This window comes from Epinephelus moara, chromosome 24 (genome assembly GCF_006386435.1).
Source record: "Epinephelus moara isolate mb chromosome 24, YSFRI_EMoa_1.0, whole genome shotgun sequence".
Lineage (NCBI taxonomy): Eukaryota > Metazoa > Chordata > Actinopteri > Perciformes > Serranidae > Epinephelus > Epinephelus moara.
Window position 1 is genome coordinate 29,194,483 of NC_065529.1, and position 22,829 is coordinate 29,217,311.

The window sequence follows — 22,829 nt, forward strand, 5'->3', positions numbered from 1 at the left end:
CCCAGGAGAAACTGGAAATCTTTGCTGGAGAGAGGGACGTCTGGGGTGCTTTGCTTGGCTTGTTGCCCCCGCGACCCGGCCCTTGATAAGTGGATGAAAATGGATGGATAGAACATTTCTGGTGCAAGAAAAAGCTCCCTTAACTCAGATGTGAAAAGTGTTGTGATAGGCCATGTGAAAAGCAGAACTCTATGGTATTAAAAAGAGCTGTTTGTGTAATGTTTTTACTGTGTAGGCTAGAGTTATGTATTGGCAAGAATCTTGCAATGCGATATGTATCATGTTACAGGGGTAATAATTCAATATATTTCATTGTATTGTGATTTTTAAAGAATCTAATTTTAGAAAAACTGTCATATTATAAATAACACACCACCATATGGAGACCACACTGTTCTGATTGCATAAAAAGTAAGTAAGTAAACATCTTTTTATGCCGTTGGAACAGTGCAATCTGCTTTTGTATTTATTACAGTCCCTGTTTTTCTTACACCCCGAGTAGATGCCAGATTATTCAGTTAGATTGTTTATCAATTTCTGTATGACCGCTTTGACTGTGTACTGGGTAGGAACCAGAAAGAATGAGTTCATCTTAAAATTTGTATTACTTATTCAAGGATCCATTGATCATGTCTGTCCATTTCTGAATCTTCTGCAGCCTCTATCTTCACTGTGTAATTCATGCTATATTGGTATATTTGGTCTTGGTGTTTCTGGCTTGGGGCACCTAAACCTGCAGCACTCTGCAACCAGTACCACTGCGTCTGACAGTGCTGGAATGAGCTCTTGGAAAAGGCAGCTTTCAGTATGGCACATCTCTAATAGCTAGTGAAGTAGAAATTTAGGCATCCCACTAACCATTCATGGAAATCAATAGGCCACATCAGAATCATTGCATCACTATATCACTCATCTTTGCTCAAGCACACCTTCCTGGAGTTGGCTACAGAGGTTTAGGATGGTTAGGATGGTGATGCTGATGGAGCTCAGTCAGTGTGTGTGCATTGGTTTCTTGCCAACATAAGTAGGAGCTGGCAGCCTCAAGCAAGTGCACAAGTCACAAGCAGCATAATGGTATTCAGTATGACAAGTTAGAGAATATATATATTTTTTTTTAGAAAATGAACTCAATTAAAGAGATAATTGTGGCGACTTTGCTCTACAAACTCAAACTGTTCATTACTCTTTCTGTAGCTACTGACTGCTTGTGTGATATGATAAAAGGCTCCGTGGGTGCAAATCAGCCGAAATGACTTTCGGTGTGTGAACTGAATTTTGAATGTCCTCTTCCCTATCAACAAAGGCATGCAAAGTGTTAAAGTCATTCATCTTAACTTCATTCTTCTCCTCTCGCCAGTCATTAAAGAAAAAAAACAGAGTTGGATTTATCTGGATTGGATCCCAGCATAGGTCAGCTATCAGCCAGCGACAGAAGGGTTTTACACACAGCTCTTAAGCAGGCTGTTCATGAAACGTATGATGCAGCATTTTCATATTGTAGTCACGATTGTTGGAGGTCAGAAAAGCAGTTAAAATCTCTCCAAAGACAAAAGATGAAGACAAACAAACTCTTTGGTGTGAGGATAATTGAACTCACATGCTCCCTTGAGCAAGCAGGCGAGTGCAGTCGGTATGCCTTCTGTGTGTGTCTTCCTGTATGTGCGTGTGCGTGTACAGCTGCCTCCTTTATAGTTGATTCCTCGCTACATGTGCAGTGACCCCTTGATCTGTGATATGTAAAGCCTTAGAGCTGGTACCAATGGATCAGATGTAAGATCTGTGTGGTCTGTAAGAAAGATTTTTTCCTGTTTTATGTTAGGACAATAACCCCTTTTTTCTTACTTATGGGAAATACACAGTGTGACTGAATATTGCAGTTGTATTAGTCTACATTGGGCAGCTTTGTAGAAATTGTTTACTGAAGCGGACCTATATTTTCATCCTCGTAAAGTCTTTCCTTGGCTTCTTTCAGAAAGGACCAGAATCTCCTGTCCACTGTGAACTGCTGGTATTTGGTCTTGGATCAGACCAGGCGGGAGAGCAGAGACCACGCCACTCTCAGCGACATCTACAACAACAACGTCATTGTCCGTCTGGCACACGTGGGCGAGGATGTCATCAGACTCTTCAAAAAGGTCAGACTGTGAATTAAACGGATGGGGGCATGTAACCCTGACCGTTACTAACGCACACAGTCACAGCACTTATCTGCTCAAATTGCATGACTGATGCCCACAGCTGGGAACTTGACGCCACACCAACGAAAATATGTAAAAATATGTTAAAATATATCAGGACATACAGTGTATTTCACATGTTTCTCATATGGCAGAGAACACAGACGGTTCTGACTTGTGATTAGTTTTACTGTATCACCGGATGTCAGCTTTGGTTAATTTTGCCTTTGATAGCAAAATACCATGACATACAAGAGGCCTTTCATTTTAGTCTGGTGCTCCATTGACTCAGTGAACTTTAGCAGCGCATTTCAAAGTGCTATCCATTTAGAGTCCATGTAATCCATTAGCTCTAATGTTCCCCTCCATTTACACTTCTAAGACAAATCTTAAGATGCATATATTTCAATGGCTTTTGGTTGCTCTTTTTTAGTATTTTATAATATTTTATGTTTGTATTAGCCTAGATACTTAGTTTAATTTTGTTTTACTTTTGTGTATATATGATCTTGTTTTGTTCTAACATTTATTTTTGTAATTGTACCCGTATGCCAGGCTATTTTAATAAACATAGTTTGATTTGATTAAGAGGTAGGGAAATATTAATGTTTTGTGATGTAGGCTAAATGTCTTACTTTTAAGTTTGTTTCTGGCTAGCCACGTTAACAATGCTAAAACGTAGTGCCCACTGCCCACCCTCTGGTCTCCACTGGCTGGCTAATGTTAGCCTTGCCCACTCTGCACTTGGTTGGGTGGAAGCTAGCTAGCTAGTGGCACCGCTCATTTGCGCTTACCAGTGGTAACACCATCCCAGTGGCCGGACGATGTTGCTGCAGAAACATGGTGGCTACCCCAGGTAGCTCTGGTGAGTAAGTAGCTTCATTTTAAGCCACAAAACCCCTTAAGCATGGTTAACTATGTTAGCACCACTATTGGTGCTAACGGTGCTAACAGAGCTAACAGTTGTTTACAATGCTAAAGGAGTTTTGCAGCTCAAAGTTGATCTGTATACTCACTGGGGCTACCTGAGGGGAAACCAGAGGGTGGACATAATGTTTCCGCAGCAACACTGTTGGGTCGGGACGACATTACTAGTGCTAACTGCCGAATACGTGGTGGTGCTACTAACTAGCTCCTAACTGACTCGGCTGGTGTGTAGTGCAACGTGGCCAAGGCTAATGTTAGCTAACTGGTCGAGACCAAAGGATGGGCAGTGGGCACTGTTTTTTAACATTGTTAACATGGGCTCGTGTTCACAGAAAACTTCCAACTGCGAGGTCCTAAATACCACAACATGGGGGCGTTCATATGAAGTCTTCTCATGAACACATTAAAAACATGTGGAGCTAGAACAGTGACAGAATTATTTGGCATCAGAAGTAAAATTTGACATTAAATAAAGGAAACTGTGGCATTGAAAAAGAGCAAATGAAAAATAAAACACATGATATTATTATATTTTTTTAATTTTTATGTGTTTTTAAGTGACAACCTACAGATTTTCTTTGTGTCTCTCTCTTTAGCATCAGTTTAAGTATAGGCTAAATATAAAACGGTTATCTTTGCCCCTCCCCTCAAACTCCTCCCCTCCACGCCAAAACAGTGACAGAAAGTTGAAACTGAAAAAAATGAAAAACTGAAGATTGTCATTGAAAAACACATCAGAATGCAAAACATACCGAAATAAAATAAAAATATTTTTTAATGTCTGTGTTTTATTTTGTCAGGGGATTTTTCCAGTGTCAATATTTCCTTTTTTAATGCCAAAAAAATACTGTCACTGTTAGAGCTCCGTAAACACAACCCCATTTGAAAGCAGCATATGTTTCTACATTGGAGCACGGCTAGCCAGCTGTCTGTCTCCCACCAGATGTGGGTGGTGCAGAGTGAAGTAAACTGAAGAGTAGCAAAATAACCTATAGACCGACATGCGTAACCGTTCAAAAATATTCTCGACAGTGACAATTGATTAATGATGAGCCATTGACATCCTGTCTCTTGCCATGACCAATGATGATTTATCAGTACTTCAGTTACAATATGCGACATTGTTTGCAAGGCTTGCCCACCTATTTTACAGCCTGGTTTTAAATAATGGCCATCAGGTTGACTATTCACACCTGTCACTGAGGTTTTTCCCACCTAAAATTGGAACATTTTAGCCGTACAGTAGGTCCCTGGCAATTGTGAGCGATTCTGTTTCTCTTTTTAACCCTCGCCTCATTCATCATGAATATGTCATTCTCAATATCATGCTCAGTTTGCTCCCTATTTAGATCACTAACCTTTTTTTGATGCTCTTTACACCTCATCACTCTTGGCGCCTGTACTCCCATTCATTCCATTTCACAGCAAATTCACATTAACTAGGACTCAGTCAGTAACCTGCAGAGAGAGAATTATATGCAACTTGTTTCTTTTATTCCAATTTATAACGTCAAGGAATGTATTGGTCTAGAATTCTTGTTGTTGGTTTTACTCTTGCATTTAATATGGCATATGCTTAATGTATGGTACGCGTGAGAGTACCAGAGAGCCTGTGGTTCAGGGGCGGTGATGAACACTCCGCCTTGGGTATCTTAGATCAGTATCGTTTGACAGCAGCAGAAGTCTACTGTAATTTATGCCCTCTAGGGGGCTCTGCACTGTCACGATGGGAGCCTTGATGAGACTAGGATGGCTTGCAGCCAGCATAAGGAGAAGTACTAATAGCTGCCTGCAGAAAGAAAAAAACTGTCTCCCTCTGCAAGAAGTTAGCTCAAATTGTGACAAACTTCTCCAAAACAATAATCCTGTTATGCTGTAGCATCCTGGTTCAGCTGCAGTGCAGTCTCACTGCTAATGAATTACACATGCGAGGAGGAAGGGAATGAATCAACTCTGCCGTTTGTTAAGTCAAAGTTTAAATATACTGAATGTGCTGAAATTTAATTCTTGTCACGTGTGAGGGGGAAAAAAATGCAAAGGTTGCTGTTTTGACAAGTGGTCCCTGAGAGGTGGCAAAAACAGGATTGATTGGGCTAAGCGTCGCTCCATATCCCCTCAACAGGATTTCCAGAGTCACTCTCTGCTGGCCCCATTCCTCCTCTTGGGCTATAAGCCCTGTCATGGGACATGTCCAATTCATCATAGACTCTTAGCCCCTGTAACTGAGCTGAAACTGTGACACAACTCCTTGGGAAATGTTCTGCAGTTACTGCACTGTTCTATTTTTGTCTGTGTGTGCACTTTGGGCATTGTATTAGATCTTTTCTGGTGCAGAGTAATGACAGCATTTCAATGCGTGCTGACATCCTTTACAAACAAAATATATCTGGCACACGGCCTTCAAGTTTTTCACTTGTAGGGAGGCAATTCTATTAGATAACCCAGTTCTCAGTCTTAGATGTGTGAATACCTGCCTTCATTTGTCCTTCAAATGTGCCTATGAAACCGTCACCTGTTTTTTTTCTCTTTTACAGAGCAAAGACATCGGGGTGCAGATGCACGAGGAGTTGGTGAAAGTCACCAATGAGCTCTACACTGTGAGTTGAACAAATATTGTTGCCCCTTCATGCTTAATCTTTCTTTGTCTACACAATCCTGCCTGCTTTCCCTTTCCCCTATGTTAGCTCGTGTACCATCAATCCTGAGCCAGAGCTTTTTTTCACACCCGAACCTGTAACCTGCGAAGCAGCTGGCCTGACACTGCACACGGCAGATATGCCTTATCAGCAGTGCAGCCTGTAACAGGTCATTTCTTCCATCTCCTGAGGTTGTGAAAGGAGAAAATTTGCATTCTTCCTCCCACTGTGAGTTTCTACGTCAGTTTGAAGGGGAGGGCGTTCTTGCCCCTGGCAGCACTTCAAGCGGACTCAGCAGTCTGTTCCGCAGAGGTGCACTGTGCTCACACCAAACATGAGCTGCTATAATTGTTTCAGCTAATGTTACATGTAATCACACACATCTGTTTGCGTGTCGTCACTCCGTCTATTGTTATATGTCGTACTGTACATACATTACATGCCCCATGTGGAACGTGTACACACATGGCGATAAACACACAGAAATGGTCTGCGTGGCGGTGAAGATAGACAACAGCTGCGTTCAGTGCTGATGCCTCATTTGGCTGAAGATAATGAACTGATGCAGTGATATCATCTGCTGTATGTGGGACACAGAGCAACAAACACACCAGAGTGCTTCCTTCTGGGTCTAATTGCTCAGTGATATCGTGATCGGTAGTTATTGTTCAGCAGTTCATCTGCAAAAAGAATCAGTGAATATGATTCAAAACATGCAGAAAGTGAACGTTATAATTCAAACCATTTTCAACTATGCTCATTTAAAACTGAACTGCCCAGTGGGTAACAAAGCAAGAGTATGAGTATGTTTAGGCAAGCAAGAAAACAAAAAAGATTGTGAATATCCTACATCATGTCCAAAATCCAGTCCTTAAACGGCTGTAATTTCAGTTTAACGTAGCATATAAACTCAAATGAACTGTGAAAGGTCTCACCTGTAGTGCTATTTATCAGTCTAGATTGTTTTTGTGTGAGCTGCCGAGTGTTGGAGATATCGGTCGTAGAGATGTCTATTCATGTGTGCATCTACTCATTGACGAGAGGCTTGTGCAAGATGTAAACATTAATGTGCCCTCGTCGGCTGAGCTGTAACGTTAGCTAGCTCAGTGGTGTTGGGTGAGTTAGCAGTAGATGCATGCTTCCGTCTGCACAGTAATACGGTTGGTGGGTGTAGTTCATCCATCCATCCATTTTCAACTGCTTATCCGAAGCACAGCACCCCAGACATCCCTCTCCCCAGCAACGCTTTCCAGCGCCTCCTGAGGGACCCCAAGGCGTTCCCAGGCCAGATGAGATATGTAATTCCTCTAGTGTGTTCTGGGTCTGCCCCGAGGCCTCCTATCAGTTGGACGTGCCTGGAACACCTCTAACAGGAGGCGCCCAGGAGGATCCTGATCAGGTTCCCGAACCACCTCAACTGACCCCTTTAAACACAAAGGAGCAGCGGCTCTACTCCGAGCTCCCCCCGGATGTCCGAGCTCCTCACCCTATCTCTAAGGCTGAGCCCAGCCACCCCACGGAGGAAACTCATTTTGTTTGCTTGTATCCGCGACTTCATTGTTTCGGTCACCACCCAGAGCTCATGACCATAGGTGAGGGTTGGGACGTAGATGGACCAGTAAATCGAAAGCATTTTTTTGGCACTTTGAGCACCACAAGCCGAGTGCCATCTAGCTTCATTATATTAGAGAGAAGGCAGACATCTCTATGACCAATATCTGCAACACTCGGCAACTCACATTGAAACAGACTACACTGATAAATAGCACTACAGGGCAGAGGAAAAATATGTATTTCTGATCTTGGGGCGAACTGTCCCTTTTAAGAAAATGTCCATCTCTAATTAGCTGAGTCACACCGAGACACTCCAGTGGTTGCTGTAGTTCAAATCAAACTGTTATTTTGACTAGCTTTTTTCTTACATTGTATATAACTGAATTCTATCCAGTATAAAAAGACCATACACTTGCTTTAAGATGGTTGGTGCTTAGTCCCTTCTGCTTAATCATTATTTTATTAAAAAAATCTACACCTTTGGCTACGTGCTGCACACTTAATCATCTGTATCACATCCACAATATTATTGAGTAAATGCTGCAAGTGATCAATCAAAGATAATTAAAAAACTTTGGGCAAGGTTTTACTTAAGACGCATTTATCATGGTGCTGTAAAATTGATTGTGACCAAATAACTATAACTATAATTGCACCAACGTTAACACTCTCCGTAATGCTTCTGAGGGAAATATTTGAAGATTGGTGTGAAGACAAACAGGAAGCTGCTTAGTGCTTGTATGATCTTACAGAATTTAGCAAATTACCATGCAAGGGATTCTGTAACATGGGTTGTGTTTGCATACACAGATATCTTATAAAAGAAATAAGGTATACAGTATTATGGAAAACCTTAAAAAGCAGTGCAGTTCCAGTGATTATTGATGACAAGTCACACTCATTTTTAAGGATGTTTGGTAAGAGTGAGTACATAGTGAATCTCTGGTCCTCGTATGTAATAAACCACATGAGAAATATCCTCACCTGTAACATTATACAGCACTTTACTGCTTTACTGATATTGATTTTCTCCCCTCTCTGATTCATGCATTATTAAATGGCTGTCTGCAGCTCCCCAACACAGTGTAAGAAATGGCAGCAGTCTGTTAAGATTTGGGCTGGATAAAGTTCTATAGCTTAGATGAACTTGTATAATTGGTTTCCATTGTCCCTTATGTGTTAAATGTAAAACGAGGTATCAGATGGATTTGTCTTTGTCAGTGTGCTCGTCTCTGCCATTGATCCGCTGCTGGAATTTTGTGGAAATCAAGTAGTTTCTTGTTTCCCGGGTTGCAGGGAAGGTTGCTCACTGTCACTTTGTAACCTCCTTCCTCCCCTGCTGATCGATCTTGCTGTCCTTTGCACGTCCGCCTCAGTCAGTGTTGCTAGGAAACCAGAACTTGAGAGTGAGTGATGGAGGAGCAGATGTTGTTTAATTGTACTGTTGATTTCAGGGTTACTAGTTAAACCTTTATGTACAGCGTCTTTAATGACAACACGGAACATGAATCTGTTTATGACACTTGATGACACATTCCTCTGAAGCAGTCTGAATGCTGGGAGTGGAGAGTGTATTTGGAGCAGTCATCAACCTTGTCCATACTACATTATGAGGATTTTTTTTAAACCTGCTACAATGCCGTGGTAAGAACAACAAACAAAAGCACGTAGACACACCCAACCAGAACAACACCTCTGTGACACTACACGATGGGATGAGTGAGCGACACTCCCTAATGTTTATGAGTGTACTAGAAAAAAAAAAAAAAGGGTTACATGAGTTCATAGGTCATACACACTTAGGGCTGGGAAACATTCGCATTCTTTTAGTCATCCACATCATGATTATGCAGTCTTTTTATTAGTCTTTTATTTGAAAAATATATCTCTGTATATTGAACTCCTTTTGAGTAGATTGGAAAATAGGACAGTTTATACATCTTATATTGAAAGCATTGTGACTTTTCACCTTTTTTTCAGTTTCACACCCCTTTGTCACAAAGAAGTGTGGTTTTATTCCAGTGTTGATAAGACTGATGTTAAAAAAAGATGGTCATTAGGCCCACGGTGGCTTAGTGGGTGGAGCAGGTGTTCCATATACAAAGGCAAATTGCAGCCAGCATGTCATCCCCTCTCTCTCCCTCCTTCATGCGTAGACTGTCGTGTCTAATGACGTCAAAACATAATCTTTAAAAATAAGATGGTCATTTTACTTTGTGTTTACAGTAAAAGTGATAAATACACTCACCATTCTTGCACTTATTGACTAATTGGGCCTCATTTACCAATATCTGCATAGTAATGTTCTTACTTAGCCCACAAAGTAAGTGTTCATTCATGACACTTGCACATTAGCCCCAGTGTGCGAATGTTGGTGAATCAGAATTATTCTGAATTAACAGGCGCATACCTGGCATTTGCAATCTGCACTCTGCCACACCCCCATTTCTAGTAATAAGGAAATATGTTTTCCTGGAAGTGTGTCATGGATAAAGTGGTAAAGTTGTTTCTATGCACATATTAAGGCCCTGACACACCGGTGTTGGGCCATCAGTGTGCGTCCGTGAATGTCTCAGAAACAGCTGATAAGCCGTTCATTACTCTCTTCACACAGTCAAACATGTTGGTCTCTGATACGCTCCCTCCTGAAAGAACGGGCTGCACTATGTAGGTAGATCAGAATCTTTTATAAACCCTGAATGCCTGTTAATATAATAATAGTAAAAATTTCATGACACTAAAATTGGTGTGACTAGCCAACATTACAGGCATAATAAATAAAAACAATAAAATCCAAAAATGTTAGATTTTAAGGACATTTTCACATAGGCCTACTTTTGTATGCTAGGACTGGGACACTCAGTATTTACATTCTGATATTTAATTATGGCAATAATTGATGAGGATGAAAGGGCGTCAGAAAAGTACATGCGTTAGAAAATTAAGGATTTTAAATACTGTTGTAAAAGCCTTTTTCAAATGAATGCTCTTTTAATTTACTATGCACTTAGTTAAAAGGTGTGTGTTGACATCCTCTAACACAGCCAGGCCTTCATCATTTGTGCTTACACACAGTCTGAGGCCAGACTTGCAAGAGTATGAGATTTTCACGGTACAATAACGTCTCAGAAAATATCCCAATTTCATGGTATCATGATACAAAATTTATATTATCAGTTAGAATGACCCTTAAAGGAAAGAAAATGGAAGGGTTATCATTATAATAGAAGCTTGAAACCATTTTGTGAATGGAAGCATGTGTAAAAAGTCTCCTCTTTCAAAGTAACTTCTATAAGTTACGAGAACCGTCAACTTTTATGTTTATATCACGGTATACCTTATAACCAGTATATCGCTGCAACCCTGTCTAAGGCAGTTTTAAATTTGTTTGCAGAGCATGGAAAAAATTCAGGTCAACAAATATTTTTATGAATCCCAGAATTGTGCATGAAACGTTCGTACACACGGTTTAAGCGAGATTTGCATTACGCTCTGTTTGTGAATGAGGCCTAATGTGTCAACATGGGTGTTGAGCTATGGATCGGCCGCTGCCTTCAAATTTTGTGTCGTTACACTTCTAATATTTACATTGTAGCATTTTGTATTGTCTGATTGTTTAATGCTAGTGAATGAAATGTTTGTGCGTTTTTGTGTTTGCAAACCAGCTTGCCCAGAATTGGCCACTAAAGGACAAATACAGTGTTTTGAATTGAGTTGAATTCTGACAAAATAAGGAAGATTGACATCTGACTTAATTGGCAGCAGTGAAATGTGATGGATAACTATGTAACATTTCAGTGTGGGGTTTTACTCCTTTAAGTCACATCTCTTTTAGCAAGTATGTACCAGTTTGACTGTTTGACTTGCTACTGAGTAGAGTTTGACAGGCGATGTCTGTTGTTGCAGGTGATGAAGACGTATCACATGTACCACACTGAGAGTCTCAGTGCTGAGAGCAAGCTGAAGGAGGCAGAGAAACAGGAGGAGAAGCACATTGGCAAGGCCAACGACATTGGTTCCAGCCTGCTGCGGTATGGCCAGGACGAACGTCCACCGCGACGGAGCTCCGTCAAGAAGATGGAGAAAATGAAGGAGAAGGTCTGATTTTGGTTTATACATGATACTGTATGTGTTGTACATTACAGGCTTTATATCTACACTCAAGTACAACTGCATTTGTAATGATCTTGAATTTCACCAGTTGCTATTTGCACAAATGACATCTCTACATTGTGCAAAGTTTTAGATATATTGACAGATGATAGAAGATATAATCAGATTGATGTAGTAATGCATTCATTGAGTACATTAGGAATCCATTTTACGTCCTGGCATTGATGGAACACTCTCTTCCTCCCTCTCTCTAGAGACAAGCCAAGTACTCTGAAAACAAGCTGAAATGCACTAAAGCCCGGAATGACTATCTTCTCAATCTGGCAGCTACCAATGCCCTGGTGGCCAAATACTATATCCATGACGTCTCAGACATGATAGATGTAAGCAAATACTGCCAGAGCCAAATATGCAAATGTCGAAAGAACTTCCTTTAAGTCTCAGTGCTTCTTCTGTACATTCTAGGTCTTTCATTAGTTTATAATTACCATCTGTTTTACTTCTTGTCCTCAGTGTTGTGACTTAGGTTTCCATGCAAGCCTGGCCCGCACCTTGAGAACCTACCTGTCTGCAGAGTATAGTCTGGAGACGTCTCGCCACGAGGGCTTAGACTTGCTGGAAGGAGCAGTAGATGCGATGGACATCAGAGGAGACAAGTTGAAGTTTATGGACATGCACAGCCAGATCTTCTGTCCTCCAGCACGCTTTGAATGTCAGCCTCACATGGGGGATGAGGTGAGTCACCGGAGAACAGACCTGTAATAACGGTTTGTTTATAGGTCTTAGTTCTTGATACAAAGTGCATCTCATTGTGTTTACTGTTCTCGGTGTTAAATCCTCCCGGTAAACTTCCCTTTCTTCCTTAATCCCAGGTGTGTCAGGTGAGCGCGCAGCAGCCTGTCCAGACAGAGCTCTTGATGCGTTACCACCAGCTGCAGTCTCGCTTGGCCACGCTTAAGATAGAGAATGAAGAGGTGAGAGTGCACACGAGTCTCAGAGGGATGGAGGTTGCCAGTGTCAGCGTTTCATTTCAAAATGAAGCTGCCTCTCTGCAAGTGTGCTGTAAACAGTACTGTTCTTTTCTGCTGACTCAGGCGAGGACAATATGACTAAATATACTGAGTCATAAGTCCTGGTGTACAGTAAAAGCAGAGTTTCCTCCAGGAAATTGTTCAGCCAGGGCAGTAAGTGTCACAGATCTTGACGAGATGTCATCTTGTGACCCAGTTAGTTAGTAGATGATGGCCTAAACAGTAGCCACAACCATTAAATATGTGAAGGAAATTATATTCTAATGAGAAAATAGTTAACTGGTTAAACTGAAAAATCTTCAGTGATGGTAAGACAAACCCTGTATGCTGTACTGTGATGTCCTGGTACTGTGCACATAATAGTCTGAGCCATAGAGGCCGTTGTATATCACCAGGTTATTACAAAATACTGTGACAGGAAATTACTGTCTTATCGTTCAAACTATCAATTAAGTGCGGCTCCATGATGTAGCAGGACAGGAAGATGTCTTGAAGCTGCATAATTGCTGCTCTACATATGGGTTAGTCTATAACACAATGTTAACAGGCTTTGGGCTCTTTAAGAAAGAGTTTTTACAGACTTGCTATGATCCAAAATGTAACAGTTTAATAGGAACACGTTCTGGCAAGCGGACTTTGCTACCACGCTAGCTGCTCCTACACTTTCCTGTATCTATGCTAAGCTAAGCTAGCTGGCTGTAGCTTTGTATTTACAGTACAGGCATGAGAGCAGTGTGAATCCTCTTATTCATCTCTCAACTAAAAAGAGGATGAGCTCATTTCCCAAAATGTCAAACTCCAAAAACATATGAACAGCTGCGTCTCTTGTAGGCCCATCTAATTGGAAGATTATTTCTGTCATGTTAAGATTAACCGCTCTTATGCGAGGCTCACACTGGACATGGAAGCGCCACAAAGTGCACTAATTTTACATGGAGCGCTGCCCGCTTCCTTTTGGCACCCACGTTTATCAGTTGGGCTGTTCACACAGGACGCACCGTGGCCCAAGCTTCACGACTAACAGTATCAGCGTCTGGTCTTTTTTTCCCATGAGCCGCAAGCGACTCTAGAGAGAACGATACTGTAGCTATAATAAAGGATAGAAAGGATTTATTATATTAGATATAAATTATCTGATTATTGTAAATGATAAAAAACGCATCCCATGCCACCACATATTTGTCAGTTGTGTCTAAACCGAGCAGGAGTGACAAGCAGACACACACATGCACACAGGCAGATAGAGACAGAGCTCTGCATGTGATTAGAGCAGAGTAGAGGAGCAGAGTCGCTAGCTGACGGGCGCAGAGAAGTGTGCTACGGGTGTGAACGTGCAAGCGGCTGCTGACAGCCAGCTGCATGACAGCTGACATATCAGGGCGCCTCCATGTCCAGTGTGAACATGGCGTTGCAGCTTATCAATCAGCAAAGGGCACCTGAAGCATTTCAATACCTTCTTTGGCTTTGCTGTGTTTGAAACTGGGATTGTCGGCTGACACCTCACCTCTGTCACACAAACAGTCTTCAGCACTGTCACCTTGCATTTACGTTCATCTTTAATCCGACACTGACCTGTGGGGTCATCTGTCATCCAGTCTCCTGCCTCCACTGTGGGGGGGGGGCACCCAGCATGCTCCCTGGCGAGCTGGCCTGGAGTCACCAAGGCCACTGTGACTCACACAGACCTGTTAAAAGGTTACCGGGGTGTGTATGTGTGTCAGTGCCTGTCTGTTATGAATATAAAAATGCACACTGCCTTCCTGTCTGCCTCACGTGGAAGGAGCATAGTTAATCTTTCATGTCACGATGCCTCATGCTAGGTAGCTAATTGCTCTGTTGTTTACGGTGTGTCAGTCAAACCGCTGTGAAAATGGCCTGCAGTGGTATAATCTGAGACTGTGCCGGCTTGTTTACACCATGCCGCTTGTTTGTGAGACTGAGAAGATGTATCGGAAGCATATACATCAGATGTAATTACAATATTCCTTGTTGTTTTTGAGTGTACAACCTACCTAATTAATTTCATAAGGGTTTTTGTATACAGTTATATAAAACAAAAACGTTGCAGTTGTTGATATTCTGAGAATTAAATTCACGTTTCAGTTGTGTTTGTGTGCTGTGTGTGTCAGGTGAGGAAGACTCTTGACGCCACCATGCAGACCCTTCAGGATATGCTCACAGTGGAGGACTTTGATGTTTCGGAGGCCTTCCAGCACAGCCAATCCACAGAGTCGGTCAAATCAGCTTCCTCTGACTCCTACATGAGCAAGGCAAACATCGTTAAGAGACGAGCCAATCAACAAGAGACTGAGGGCTTCTACTTCACTGTGAGTTCTCAGACAAAATGAGAGCATAGCCGCACTGCAGCATGGAGCACATACCGTACATTATAACGAGAAATAACCTTGTCACTGTTTGTCTTTTTATTTATTTCATCTGCAGAAATACAAGGAGTACTTGAATGGCAGCAATCTCATTATCAAACTGCAGGCCAAGCATGACCTTCTGAAGCAGACGCTAGGAGAAGGTGAGACTTATTGTGGTATACATTGGTGGAGTGGTATTTTCTATAATTTCTATATCAGTTACTCACCTTCTATTGCCTTGAATTTGTGAAGAAATCTTTGTTTTTTTTCCCAGGCTGAACGAAGAATCCAAAAACTGAGAAAAGTCTTGATGAATTTAAGCCATTGGGAGCTGTGTTTCACAACAGCAAAACTATATCAAAACAACCAGACTAACCCTTTAATACCAAAAGTCACACAATAACACTCACAAACTAACTAACTAACCGAGGCAGTGGTAGACCAGCAACTCCTGTGTTCAGCGAGGTAAATTTTGACAATGGAGTCTAGCTTTGAAGAGAGCATACATAGATAAGTTTCACCTCTAGTTTAGTTCCCTATCTGAAAAGGTTGTCTGGGGGTGTCAGTGGCTTAGTGGATAGAGCAGGCGCCCCATGTACAAGGCTGTTGCCGCAGTGGCCCGGGTTTGAGTCCAGCCTGTGGCCCTTTGCTGCATGTCATCCCCTCTCTCTCTCCCCCCTTCACACTTAACTGTCCTGTCCATTAAAGGCAAAAAATGCCCAAAGAATATCTTTAAAAAAAAAGAAAAAAAGAAAGGTTGTCTGTATGGGAATTTCTGAGCGTACGACTGGATAAATGAGACAGATTTTATTGCATGAGTTGTGTGAGCGTTTCTAAACAGATTGTAGTGGCCATTTCAACATACCAAAGTTCCTAGGCCACTTAGTTTGTGAGGTGTCTTGGTTTTGATTCGTGTTTCTGTTCCTTTTTTAAGAGCCACAGTGCTCACATGAGGCAGGGAAAAAGCTTAACAAGGAGTATGAGAATACAAGGAACAACAAAACAACAGGCCAAGTCCTTCCAAAATTACATCTGGTGTCGTCCACTACCGACTCAATGTCCTGTTTCTTTATATTCTCATTGTATTTCCGTTACTACACTTTGACACTGCATAACACCATCAAGAACTTATTACGATCCAAGTCGACACAAACTTCATGTCGTCTTTACGCACGACGTTGTACAAAGTCTCCTTCTGCCATGCGCACTCTACTGCCTTACAGCATCATACCTGCCATAAATAACCTGTGCCTGTGTTCTAACACATCAATTAAGTAAATATAAACATAACCATAATACAGTCCACTACTATACACTATTCAAAATATACAGAAACTGTTGTACATACAGAACCTATATGATATGTTACATCAACACAGAAATTCTTACCAAATATTAATATGTGCTTAAGTGGCTCTTGGACAGATATTTTGGTATCGTTTTCCTGTTGTTAAACGCGGACCACTATGACTTAAATTCATCTTGAATTTTCCGCATTTTTGGATTCTTCATTCACAGAAGGCATGTGATGAAAAACAAAGCTGTCTTGATGAATTAATTGTAACATTGTGTGGGGAATGGATGTACAAATGGCCATTTGGGGCGTAAATTCATTTCACTTTTTTTTTTTGCCTCAAACAGAGTCAGTTTTAGCACTTTGGTTAAAGGCTATGACTTGCATGTGTATACATCAACCTGAACCAAAAGTGTGAATAAGGATGTTTATCTTCTCATGTCAGTGTGTTGCTACTTCAAAATCTTCACAGCATCTGCTTTTGGTCATATATTAGTCAGTGATATTAGTCATCACATAGATTTTCAGACTCCTGTGGATATATATGTATATGAATATGTATACAAATACAAAGTTGTGATATGAAACTGTCATTGAAACTGTCATGCACTTAACAGCCTGACAGTTTTTGGCCCAAAAAAGGAACACAGTTTAGAAAACACAGAGAAAAATTACTTGGACTAGTCATACTGTACTTGAAGGGTATTCCTCGTATTTAATATGCATTATTCTTATGCCAGAAGCGTGAATATGAATGTATATGTTCCCTGTCATTGTGTTTCTACTTCTGACTCATGCAGACATGTGCTTCAGGGTTGGAATTCTGTGTGCTTGACATAAAGTAGGATTGTGTTGGAAGCTGCTTTACACATGACGTGATCCTTGAACAAACATTTCTGATTGACTGATCAAAGTGAGGCCTTAATTAGTTTGCATACAGTGAGATGTGTGTATGTGTGTGTGTGTGTGCGCGCAAATGTGTCGCAGCTATCGTGAAATCATCACACTGTACAAATCAGCTCCCACAAACCTCCCACTCTTGTTGCCCCTGGATACATTTTCACTTTGCAGAGCGAGTAGACAAGCTATCCCCTTCTGGGGCTCTTGTGCCGTTTCTAGGGCAACCACTGAATGACTGCTGCCTGGCGGTGAGTCAAATGCAGCCATGGCGCTCACCCCATTGAGCTTGCCTGAATAGATGCCCGTTTTCTCATAACACCCCTTTCCGTCTCCATCTGCCAGCCTTGTATAGTCGGCCAGCACTCAACCGTACAGCTAACTTCTGTGATTGTAAAACTAGCGTATACTAATTTTGGCTCTTTCTCTGCTGTTTTTTCCTTTTAGGGGAGAGGGCTGAATATGGAACAACAAGGTAAGATGTCCAGTGACAAGAGGGTGAATAAAGTAGGCGATGGTGTGTAAAATCCTTCCTGTGTCCCTGGATGTGGCAGGAATGAGATCACAGTGTGGGAATATGAGTGTAGTCTCAACTTCTCGCTTATTTGTTGAACAAAAGGTTTGATCCTAATTAGAGCAGGCGGTGCTCGAAGTTGGTCCTCCGAGTTTTAATCTATAAAAATATGTTGAGACTGAGAAATGAAATGCCACTGAGATGGATAATGTCCTGCTGCTGCTCTATTTATAGACATTTCAGTGAGCAGAAAATGAACAAATATTGACAAGCCACGCTCATGACTAATTGAATACAAGTGTTTGGCTTTTACCTATTTTGAACCACAGCACATTCCATTAAATGCAATCAGATCTGTATTGGATTTTGTGTGTGATAATTCCCTGTAGTCATTATCAGTGACTTTGATAAAGTTTGCTACAGTAGCTCTGCCTAAGAGTCGATTTAAAGGAAAACTTTGACTTCTGGGGAGGTAGCTTATTTGCTTTCCTGCCAAGAGTTGGATTAGTGAATGATTTTTGATGATTTTTTGCTAAATATAGAGACTGTTTTCTTTAATTAGCATAAAGATCAGAAGCAGGAGGAAACAGCTCGCCTGAAATATCTATTTAAAAAACATTTCTCACCTTTTGGATGCCAGGCTAGCTGGTGCCATGCTGTTGTTCCGATGGCCCAAAATTAGAGCCCCATTAGTGTCCCAAAAAATGTCCCATTGGACCGAAAGCTCATTTCTGTGGCATCTCTTTATCCCAAAAACAAAAGCCCTTTGCTCAGTGGTCCAGTTTCTGTGAAAATACACACTTCCTGCACTTAGTTTCAGTTTCTCAGTTAGATTCTGGATGCTTTTACCAACTATTTGTGGTGCTTCTCAGCAGTGTTTGAACCAGTGAACCCAGGTGTTTTTCACTGACCTGTCCCTGCTTTTCCAGCGACTTTAGTGCCACCAAATGTGGATGACATGATCTTTTCCTAACCATAACCAAGAAGTTTTGGTGCCTTAACCTAACCACACCTTAACCACAGTGTTGTTGGGAAACGTTAAGTTTCAAAGTATCTGCTACAAAATATTGTAAAACTGTGATGCAGTTGTGGTTTATACAACCGTACATCCATCCATCCATCCATCCATCCATCCATCCATCCATCCATCCATCTGCTCATCCGGGCCGGGTTGTGGGGGCAGCAGCCCTAGCAAAGCACCCCAGATGTCCCTCTCCCCAGCAACGCTTTCCAGCTCCTCCTAGGGGACCCCAAGGCGTTCCCATGTCAGATGAGAGATGTAATCCCTCTAGCGTGTTCTGGGTCTGCCCTGGGGCCTCCTACCAATGGGACTACCCGAAACACCTCTAACGGGAGGCGCCCGGGAGGCAACCTGATCGGATGCCCGAACCACCTCAACTGACCCCTTTTGACAGGAAAGAGCAGCGGCTCTACTCCGAGCTCCTCACCCTGTCTCTAAGGCTGAGCCCAGACACCCCACAGAGAGAACTCATTCAGGCCGCTTGTATCTTCGACCTCGTTCTTTCGGTCACTACCCAGAACTCATGACCATAGGTGAGGGTTGGGACGTAGATGGACCAGTAAATCGAAAGCTTCGCCTTCTAGCTCAGTGCTCTCTTCACCATAACAATCCGGCACAGCGCCCGCATCACTGCAGAAGCCGCACCAAACCGCCGATCCGTCTAACGCTCCATTCTACCCTCACTCTGGAACAAGACCCTGAGATACTTCCTCCCTCGCTTGAGTCAGAAACTGTACAACTCGAACATTTTTCTGGTGATTGGGTTGTCTAACTGCAGGGAGTGTGTATTTTCAGAGAAGCAGGCTGTCGAAGAAATGGGCTTCCAATCCAGTTAGACCTTTTTTGGACTAATGGGGCTTCGAATTTTTGGGTTATCAGAACAATGAGCAGTCCCCAGCTGTTTCTCCGTTTCCAGTCTTTGTGCTAAACTTAGCTAACTTATTGGTAGCTAGCTTCATATTTACTGTACAGATGTGAGGATGGTATCAATCTTGTCATCTCATTTAAATACTGTGTTTTTGAAGGTGGTAAAGACATGCCAACAAAAGCATTTCAGAAAAAAAATGTCTGTTTTGATGTGTAAAATTGCATTAAGCAATTGCATTATTATTCATATTTACCTTGTACCAACCGTACACCCCCCACCATCTCCCCAGGCCCCCCACTCTTCCCCCTAAACCCCACAGATTTCGGAAGTCTAGACCTCGCTCCGTTTTTAACCGTAAGCTGTTTAACGGCAATATGGAGGCCTTCATTCAGGTATTGGCCCATCTGTGCTCTTTGTCTCTCCATGAGCTCAGCTGTCTCGCTAGCGGTCCTTGGGGGTTCTCTTGCCTTTGACCACTCTTTTACCCAAATGTTGGCTCACTCATGCACTGACTTTCCTCTTGCTCATTGCCTTGTGTCCACAGTCTTGCAATTTAGGACAGATAGGGTGAGGTGAGAGCACGATTAAAGAAATTGTGGAGATGGTTTGATTCGGTGCAGGGTCTGCTTTAAACACCCTTTCTCCTGTGATCCCCAACCTCCAGACGCTGAATTAATTTGGCTCCATGATGTCAGTTGGCCCTGCACCAGCCACATCTTGCAAATATGCAAATAAACACATGGCCACATCCACTTTAATGCCCAATCAAACGGGGCCAGGCAAGACAGAGTGCGCATCGACAGCAGTGGAGCAGCACGGCCAAGACGATCAGTCGATTGGCAGGAAAAAAAGTGATTAATCATTGAAGTCATTTATTCCAGCATAAATTCCAAATCTCTTGTTTCAGGCTCTAACTCTTTAAAGACTGAATATCTAAAGCTTTTAGGGTGTTGGTTAGATAAAGACAAGTGATTGAATGATGATACCTTTGACTTTAGGAGACGATGAAGGGCATTGGTCTCTATATATTCTGACATCCTACAGAACAAATTATTCATCCAATTAATTGAGAAACTAATAGACAGATTGATGGATAATGAAAATTAGTTGCAGCCCTAGAAAAAATGCCTTACCGTTTTCAGTTCTCAGCTCCATCCTCTTGGGTAGCACCCTCCCTCCCACACACTCCCCCCTTGCTGAGCCATGTCCTCATGTCTCACACCCCACAAGGCACTGATGCTTTGGCTATTCTCTCAGGCCAGGCCTCCTCTTTTTCTCTCTCTGTACGGTCTGTCTCTCCCTCTCACTAACCTGTTGTGGTTGTTGTTGCCTCTCTTCCTCTGTCTACGTGCCTTACTGCTCTCTGCCCAGGGGAAGACGGAATGTCCGTGCCAGGAGTCAGGTACTCTGTCTTACAGCAGGGCGGGATAAATCGCACTGTGTTCACTATGCTAACCAACATTTCTGTGCCTCTGTCCTGTTGGCATTCCTGTGAAAATACTGTAGTGGTAGTAACGTATGGTGGTGCAAATACTAACAAGATTTTGGTGTGCTTATTTTTATTCTATACTCTTAACATCAATTATTTAAATTTAAAAAAACATTAAATTATTAACAATGTTATCATTAATTTGAGGGGCTGCTTCTATGAGCTTCTGATGTTCTGATGATAACACCCTGCTGGCATGACTATTTGTTTTCTATTATTTTCTGTGTGTGTGCTTCCAATTTATCATTTGAATCTGCCCGGTAGGACTCAGGGCAGCCTATACCAGTGGTGGTTGAGAGCTGTGTTCGATACATCAATCTGTATGGTAAGTTTTTTGTGTGTTCAAAGCTGCTTCCTTATTTATTTATTTTATTTAACCTTTATTTAACCAGGAGTGTCCTGGCCAAGACAGGCAGCAACACCAGTTACAGACAGACAACACTGAACAAAAATACAGAAAAAAACACAAAATAAGATTACCACAAAGAAAAGCCAAAAAGTATTTTAATATATACTAGAAATTAACCATAAAACGCAAAAAACGGCAACTACACATGATTAAAAAGACCAGCTAAGACGCACCATGACATTGGCATGTAGAAGATTGTGTATAAAAAATCCTGCAGCAGTGGTTTGAAACAGCCGAGAGGAACCAATGAGTGCAACTTTAAGTCCTTCTGCATAAGATACCACATGTAAGGAGCTGCATACATAAATGCTCTCTTGTCAAACTCTGTATGTATCCTCACAACAGACAATAAAAACATGTTTTGTGAACAGGAAGCATAGCCATTTTCCATTTTTTTTTTCATACTCTTAAACCCATATTTGATCCCTCATTTTGATATTGGCTAACATTTTTGTTATGAAAATATTTAACTTGAGCCTTTGTGTCAAGGAATCATACACTATATGTATTAGATAAAGCATACTATCTACCATATTTTGAAAGGAATGTTCTGGATTGAAAAAAGTATTTAGTTTTCAAATAGCCTGTTTCCAACACAGGAACTAAATAATTATTTTTACAAAAACAAAACTTGCAGAAGCTTCTTTTGTTCATCTTCATTCACACAGTAAGAAAGCACTGGGTGCCACTTGTATCAACAGGCATTTTTACACCTAACAGTTCTGCCCACTAGGGTGCTCCCCTTCGAGTTACATACCTTCAAGGGCTTTTATTCTGTTTACATTAACACCTCTAATAAGAACACTGACGTAAGCCAAGCTACATCAAAATCTTGTTGCATTTCCTCTGTTGCATATATGCTCAGTAAAGCCTGGACGTCCCTGTCAGGCCATTTGTCTGTGTTTTCTTCCATTTCTTTCATTAAAAGCTGCTGTTTGTATTTTGTGTTGTCTGTTGTTTACATGGCTAACAGGTTTTTAAAAATGGTGGTTGCCAGTGTTGCTTTGGCTCATGTGTTAGATCATACAGCTCCGTCACTGAAGGTTCCTCTTTTGCTAGGAGAGTACCTTTTCTGAAATAGGAGCTAAAAAATTCCATCGGTACAGCGTTTTAAGAATTATGATTGTTCTTAGCTCTTACAGTACGGACACAAGAACTGTGTTCTTAGTGCTATGAAAAGGTTTCAGGAAACACTTAATATTAGGACAAAGCATGTACCCAATACAATTACTTTGTGTTGCTTTGTCTGGATCTATGAAATGTTTCAAAAGCCCCTATCGTATTTTAATCTGTTATAGATTAATTTACTGAATCTTCATGGTTCTTCAAATGTGGTAGATGTACCAACAGGAAAGCGCAAAATGTTCTTAAAGTTATTGATTTAGTTCCTCTGGCTCCATAGCTACATAGAAATTATTTGGTTGAAAAGAGCCTAAACAATAGAATATTCATTGGCTCCCTGTTGAGTTTAGGATCCAGTTCAAAATTCTCAGTCTTACTTACAAGGTCAGGCTCCCTCTTAGGGAGCGATCA

The 22,829-nt window shown here is 41.6% G+C and overlaps 1 protein-coding gene across 2 annotated transcripts in view; it reads left to right on the top strand.

Moving 5' to 3' along the window:
- LOC126385901 (SLIT-ROBO Rho GTPase-activating protein 3-like) overlaps positions 1 to 22,829 on the top strand; it is a 50,173-nt gene that overhangs the window by 16,356 nt on the left and 10,988 nt on the right. The window contains exons 3-13 of one of the 2 annotated variants that reach the window (XM_050037934.1): positions 1,973 to 2,135; positions 5,639 to 5,701; positions 11,201 to 11,392; positions 11,662 to 11,790; positions 11,921 to 12,142; positions 12,280 to 12,381; positions 14,568 to 14,765; positions 14,881 to 14,965; positions 17,443 to 17,470; positions 19,688 to 19,790; positions 21,152 to 21,212. In XM_050037934.1, coding sequence (XP_049893891.1) covers positions 1,973 to 2,135; positions 5,639 to 5,701; positions 11,201 to 11,392; positions 11,662 to 11,790; positions 11,921 to 12,142; positions 12,280 to 12,381; positions 14,568 to 14,765; positions 14,881 to 14,965; positions 17,443 to 17,470; positions 19,688 to 19,790; positions 21,152 to 21,212 — 1,346 coding nt within the window. Of the gene's footprint in view, positions 1 to 1,972; positions 2,136 to 5,638; positions 5,702 to 11,200; positions 11,393 to 11,661; positions 11,791 to 11,920; positions 12,143 to 12,279; positions 12,382 to 14,567; positions 14,766 to 14,880; positions 14,966 to 17,442; positions 17,471 to 19,687; positions 19,791 to 20,769; positions 20,801 to 21,151; positions 21,213 to 22,829 lie in introns of both variants that reach the window. The other variant, XM_050037935.1, reaches the window with a different exon arrangement.